This window comes from Galeopterus variegatus, unplaced genomic scaffold, assembly GCF_000696425.1.
Source record: "Galeopterus variegatus unplaced genomic scaffold, G_variegatus-3.0.2 Scaffold13753, whole genome shotgun sequence".
NCBI classification, from domain to species: Eukaryota; Metazoa; Chordata; class Mammalia; order Dermoptera; family Cynocephalidae; genus Galeopterus; species Galeopterus variegatus.
The window spans coordinates 6,990-14,117 of NW_007739864.1; the positions used below are offsets into that span (position 1 = coordinate 6,990).

At 42.8% G+C, this 7,128-nt stretch overlaps 1 protein-coding gene across 1 annotated transcript; it reads left to right on the top strand.

Moving 5' to 3' along the window:
* Window positions 1–1,907: 1,907 nt before the first annotated feature.
* LOC103581717 (T-cell surface glycoprotein CD1e, membrane-associated-like) lies at window positions 1,908–5,325 on the top strand. The gene is given in 7 exon segments (XM_008563485.1): window positions 1,908–1,968; window positions 2,683–2,732; window positions 2,735–3,038; window positions 3,652–3,930; window positions 4,172–4,450; window positions 4,822–4,915; window positions 5,050–5,325. Coding segments are annotated over 7 exon segments (1,227 nt in total). The 3' UTR covers window positions 5,210–5,325.
* The last annotated feature ends 1,803 nt before the right edge of the window (window positions 5,326–7,128 follow it).

The window sequence follows — 7,128 nt, forward strand, 5'->3', positions numbered from 1 at the left end:
TACTGAGTTTGTCTGGTAATTGCAGATGCATCAGGCTACTATGGGTGGATTGTGAGATTGCAAATGATAAACCCCCTAAACCTCTTGCTTTGATGTGAACATGGTGCAACATTTACTAGACTATATTAAGGAATTAAATGCATTATCATGTCAAAAATTATCTTTTGCCATTTTTTTTCAAGAAAAGATATTTAAAATAGAGAATCAGATTTTAATATTTGAGATGTTTTTGTGTTATGAAATACATGTGAATTGTGGCCTTTTTTTCAGTTCCTCAGATGAGATATACTCCCTCTGTTTACTGGGTCTTTGTGTGTACAGTGTTGTCTTTTCCAGGTTTATTCCTAATCTCCCCTCAGAACGCTGATTTAACTATATCACTCTCATATTTAAGATCCTTCACTGGCTTGAAAAACGAAAGACAATTCTTTTTCAGAATGGTATGCTCACAGCCTTTCGTAATCAGGGTTTACCAATTTTTGCCATGGCTTCTCTTGTTTGGTACTTAAACTCCAATGCCCACTTCTATCACATAATATATTTCTATACAAGTTCCATATGCTTAACACTAACTTTCTAATATGTTTTAAAATGTGGGTATATGTCTTCTCACATGCTATATGGGCTGTGAATTTGAAGCTATCTTACTTGTTTCTCTTTTGAAGAACTTTAAAATTTCTTTTCAGCAGTTGGATCCCTGGATTGTTCTCCAGAGTAATAGTAGATTTGACTGGTTTAAAGAAAAACACGCATTTTTTGACACTTTAAGTGTTTTGGAGATGTGAGCTCACTGTTTGTGATCTCTGCCTCCTTGATTTAATCTAGTCTTCCACAGCACTATAAGTTAACTGCTTTTTTATGATTGCATTTTCTATTCCACTCCTGAAACTAATAAGACACTATTTAAAATAAACCTTATCTCTCTTCTTTCTTTTTATGTCCCTTCCCAAATTTGGGTATGATAATATGGATTTAATTTCTCGATTACTAGCTTTTTTTCCCTCTAATTCTAAATAAATATGTTAAATTTCACAAGTTTATATAATTTTTAATAATTTTATACCAGCCTTTCTTCAGGTCATGTCCACTCATGAAGATTTCAACAGTGACAGTTGGTTTGACTGGCAGAACTGAGAAAAGGGCATTTTCTTAAATTACCTGCATTGCAATTGCTGCCCCTACTTTACTATAGATTATGGAGATTTGCCTGTGCATCGAACACCTACACCCAGGAAGTTTGGTGTCTTCTGATAAAGATTTTGAGAAGAGCACAATGAAAAGACAGAGGAAAGACTGAGGGGACAGAGAGAACCAGCAGAACAAGGGAGTAGAGGAAAAGTAGACTCGGAGGCAAAACTAATGAATAAGTAGAGAAAGACAGGGAAGACCAAGAAGAGAGAGAAAGGGAATCGGGTGACAGACAGAGGGAGGTGAAGACCACAGAGGAATGAGGAGTGGGGGGACTGCTGGCAGGTCACTAGACACCTTTGAGTAACTTTCATCACTTCTTTTCACAGATGAGCACATTGAGAATCCAAATGTGAACTTGATTTCTCCAAGACCAAAAGCTACTAAATTTCCCAGCCTGACCGCAAAGTGCAGATTTTGTCCTATGCCAGGACTCCTTCTACAGCAGTTGGTGCAATAGGGGAGGTTGGGAGGAAGTAAACAGCAGGGAGAAAATCTGGAAGCCAGATAGTGGGAAAGTTGGAGGGGAAATGAGAGGTCCTGTGGGAGGCTGTGGTTGAGGGAGGCTTAGGGAAGTGGGCAGAGGGAGAGGTTTGTCAGTCTGTGCAGCAAGGAAGTCAGATGAGAGTGCAAGAGGGTTTGGGGAAGGCAGCTGATATGATATCTGAGTGCTGAGGGCGATTGTTCTGCTCAGGCATCCTTCGTCTAACAGAGCATCAATGCTACTCCTGCTCCTCCTTCTCTTCAAGGGACTTTGCTGCCATGGGAAAAACACAGCAGGTAAGAAGAGCTCAGGTGGAAAGATAGCNCAAAAGCTACTAAATTTCCCAGCCTGACCGCAAAGTGCAGATTTTGTCCTATGCCAGGACTTCTTCTACAGCAGTTGGTGCAATAGGGGAGGTTGGGAGGAAGTAAACAGCAGAGAGAAAATCTGGAAGCCAGATAGTGGGAAAGTTGGAGGGGAAATGAGAGGTCCTGTGGGAGGCTGTGGTTGAGGGAGGCTGTGAGGCTTAGGGAAGTGGGCAGAGGGAGAGGTTTGTCAGTCTGTGCAGCAAGGAAGTCAGATGAGAGTGCAAGAGGGTTTGGGGAAGGCAGCTGATATCTGAGTGCTGAGGGCGATTGTTCTGCTCAGGCATCCTTCGTCTAACAGAGCATCAATGCTACTCCTGCTCCTCCTTCTCTTCGAGGGACTTTGCTGCCATGGGAAAAACACAGCAGGTAAGAAGAGCTCAGGTGGAAAGATAGCTGTGCTGGCATAGGAGGGAGGAGAGGAAGCTCTGGGGAAGACCTGGGGGAAGGAAGCAAAACTCCTGTACGATGCCCTTGGAGTCTGCCTTCCAGGCTAGTGTCAGGCACAGAATTCTTGCCCACGATCTCAGTTTCTGTCTCTGATGTTGGAGAGCGGAAGCTGGCTCAAGGGGTGAGGGAAAATTGGTGCAGGTAAAACCTGTGTATCTCCATTATTTTTTTCCTCTCAGGCCCTTCTACTTCCAGTGGCATCTCTTCTCCCATGCCTTTACACTTTTTCCACTTGTCATTCCCCCTTCTTTCAGTTCCCCAGGATCCAGCACCCCATTATCTAGCAGCAGAAGAGCCCCTTTGCTTCCGTTTGCTCCACATCTCGTCCTTTGCCAACCACAGCTGGGCACACAACCAGGGATCAGCCTGGCTGGGTGAGCTGCAGACTCATGGCTGGGACACTATATTGGGCACAATCCGCTTTCTGTGGCCCTGGTCTGAGGGAAACTTCAGCAAAGAGGAATTGACGCACCTCCAGGAGCTGTTCCAGTTGTACTTCCACGGTTTTACCCGGGAGGTACAGGCCTATGCCAGCCAATTTCAGTTTGAATGTGAGTTCATTGTTCCAAGCTGATAATTTGGTTGAGGGCTCCAACCATCTTCCAAAGGGAAAGATGGTGTGCAGGCTCTGACGATCATCCAACCGTCCTGATCTTATTCCCTGTCTCCTTTTGGCTCCCACTCCTTCCTGTGCTTCACCCTTTACCACCTGATACCATATACACACAAGGGCCTGCATGTACATATTTCTCCATGCCCTTGAATATACCTTTATTTACTGGCTCCTCAGAATGATTGTCTCCTCTAGATCTTCTACTCATCATCCTCAGCCTCAAACTCAGCCTTTCTCAATCAGATTTCTGCCTTCCTTTCCCCTTGGCCTGAGTGTTCTCATGGCCTGGCCTGTACCTAACCACTCCCATGTGAATTCTTCTAGACTAGTCTCCTATCCTACTGACAGCCTTCCCTCTACACCTTCCCCACTAATTATTTTAAAGTACCTTTATCATCTTCAAATTTTCTTCCTACAAATTTCCTTCCCCTTTCCCACCTCAATTCTAGTCTCCCATATGATTCCCCATTAAAATGTCCTTCCCTTGAATCACTTTACTCTTTAGGTTGTTTACTTTACCTTCCTGTTATCCTTTCCATGTCCATCCCCAGATCCCTTTGAGCTCCAGATATCAGCTGGTTGTACAATGCATGCTGGGGATGCCTCGGGAAGCTTCTTTAATGGAGCATATCAAGGATTAGATTTCCTGAGTTTCCAAGGAAGTTCCTGGAAGCCATCTCCAGGAGCAGGGAGTCAGGCCCAGAATGTCTGTAAGGTGCTCAATCGCTACCTGGATATTAAAGAAATAGTGCAGATTCTTCTCTGGCACACCTGCCCTCGATTCCTGGCAGGCCTCATTAAAGCAGGCAAGTCAGAACTGGAACGACAAGGTGAGTCCAATTCTCTCTCCCCTTTCATTCCTAGTGCTTTAACTCTTGCCGTTGAATTTGCCACTTCTCATCATTTTGAAAAATATGTAATGAGATGCTAGAGGGTGGAATGGATGGGTTTAGGATTGCTTTTTAGACAAGAAAGAGAAGTGATGATTCAAACTGCTAAGGCACCCAAGTTGCTGAGCTCTGGCCTGGTGTGCTCCTGAAATTCCATTTCTCCCCATCTTCTCCTGTCTAGTGAAGCCTGAGGCTTGGGTGTCTAAGGGCCCCAGTCCTGGGCCTGGCCGTCTGCAGCTGGTGTGCCATGTCTCAGGATTCCACCCAAAGCCAGTGTGGGTGAAGTGGATGCGTGGTGAGAAGGAGCAGGCGGGCACTCGGCGAGGTGACATCCTGCCCAATGCTGATGGGACGTGGTACCTCCGAGTAACTGTGGATGTGGTGGCTAGGGAGGCGGCTGGCCTGTCATGCCGGGTGAAACACAGCAGTCTAGGAGGCCATGATATAATCATCCACTGGGGTGAGGAGGAACTGGGGCCCAGCTGGGAAATGATGAAAGATAGTCCTGGTGTGTTTGAGAGAAGAGCTGGGGATGCGAGGAGCAAGAAGGATAAAACTAGGAGAATCCAAGTAAAGAAGAGTAGAGAATGACAACCATTAACTTTCAATAAACTGAATGTAGTGAATTAGAGGTGCTAAACAGAAAAGAAGCGAGAACCTACTGATTCGGGGGAAGAGAGTTGGGGGGAGATCAGAAGGAATCAAAATGAGGGCTCTAGAAAATAAAGACAAAAACTCTAGGAAAGCCTTACCCCTGTGGAGTGAGACGCATTACCTGCCTTAGGATAGAGAGTACTTTATGGATTGACATTCTTCTTTTACTCCAACCAGACGGATACTCCATCCTCCTGATATTGATCTGCTTGGCTGTAATAGTTACCTTGGTCATGTTGGCTGTCATTGGCTCAGTGTTTATAAAGCACAGGTGAGACTTTTCTTGTTCTTTGTTTCTTCAACCTCTTGTCACCTCATTCTCTTTACTTCTATCTTCTTTATTCCTTCTCCCTTTCTCTCCGCTTTCCTGTATTTGAGATTAAGGTCCTTTTCTTTTTCCCACAGCTCAAATTGGAATGTCCTCTCTCCCCATGTACGCAACCCTGCTTTCCCCAACACTCAGGACCCCAGGAGTTCAGGACATCAGCTCTGCTTGGCACAAGAATCATGGATCAAAAACAGATTCTTGAAGAAGTGGAAAACGATTCTAACTCAACTCTGGTGATGGTAGCTTTACCTTGCACATAAAATTCTTGTCTGCTTCTTAAGCATGGTTCATGCCTAATAAACAGAGCATGATTTCGTTAAAGCAGCTTGCTCAGGCGAAGATCCTGATCCCTCTGGAATCTGTTTTTCCATCTCCCAGCAATATCTTTTCTGCTTTGGCCACATATTCATCACTATTGACTCTTCAGACTACATCTCATATGCCTTTTTCTTATTAAAGCTTTCCCAGATCACCTACTTAAAAGCCCATCAGTTCTCCCCAAATTGGACTGATCTTCCTAACTACATTCATCCCTTCTTACTATGAACAGTTATTTAAGTTTTTGCTCTTCTCTACTCTCAGTTGAATGAAAGTAGGATTTAGGTGATTGTGTCTCTATTCATGACCAAAAGTTTTGTCCGAATTCAGAGTCAGCTTTATGGGCATGTGGCCTGTCCAGGCCACACAGGGCCCCATACTCTGAAGGGACCCATGCTAGGTTTAATGCTCCACTGCTGTCATCTTGAAATTCATAATAATTTTTTAAAAAGAGACACTGCATTTTTATTTCACTCTGATCCCCAAAATTATGTAGCTGGTTCTGACCGAATGTTATATTTCTCAATAAATCCTGAATGAAATAAATCTATGGTCAAATCAAGTGATGTTGTCTTACTCTTTGATATCTCTGGATCATTTAACTGTGCTCTTATTAAAACTCTTTCTCTCTTTTTGTATCTCACCAGAGATGAAGGAGACAGGTAAATGCCTCAGACTCCACAGTGACTGGGGCATTTATGCATCTTCAGAGATACTTAAAAAATAATAACAACATATCAATGTGAGGACAAGGTTGAATTGGCATTTCTACTTTCATGAGATTGTGCGTGTTTATGTGTGTCTTTTAAGTTGTGCACAGTAAAGGGAGAAATTCATATTTTGAGCAGTTAGGGAAAGGACATGGGGCTTAAGGACAATTTTGATGGGCAGAACGAGGGCTAATTTAATGAAGTAAAGCACAACTGGATGCCAGTTAAGCGGTGTGTTTACTTTTCTTAGTTATTTTGGCTTATCATTATTATTATTTATAATTTGTTTTTAAACATAAATTCTTACATTACCTAATTACTTTAATTGAGATGCATTGATTAAATCTATTAGACAGCAGGAAGGCATTTGGGTGCAGAGTTCATGCAGATGTTCTGTAAATTTGTTCCCTTGGATAGGATAATTGAGCAAATTGCATAGATATCTTTGTGAAGTTATAACTCCATGTGCGACACTTTCAAGTTATCAGACAGCGTTCTATGATCACTTCTCTGTGCACAATATCAATGTTCTACCTCCGTCTTTCAGTGACACTAACATGTTGGAAACATATCAGTATCTGAAAATCTATGGCCTATCAGGTGTCATTGTTGTCACTGCCATATTCCCCCCACTTCCCAATCTTCCTATAATGGCATTTCCCCATACACTTTCCAAACAATAACTACTGCAAGATATAGGTGAGTTCTACGTGGTAGTGGTTTCTTCCACCACATGAAGCTGAACACTGAATTGGGAAGCTTGTGTGACTGCCCTATAATGGCATTTCCCCATACACTTTCCAAACAATAACTACTGCAAGATATAGGTGAGTTCTACATGGTAGTGGTTTCTTCCACCACATGAAGCTGAACACTGAATTGGGAAGCTTGTGTGACTGCCATTCTGAGAGATTTTCCATCTACTATGTGTCAGGCTATAATGTAGGAACTAGGATACAAATTTGATCAAGACAGATAAAATCCAGGATACCACAGTGCTTCTATTTTGGATGAGAAAGTCAATGGATACATAAAAAATAAATCAGGTAATTTCAACTAAATTAAGTATTCAGAATAAACAGTTACAGAATATGGGAATAAAAGGTGGTTAAGGTGAGTGTTCTACTT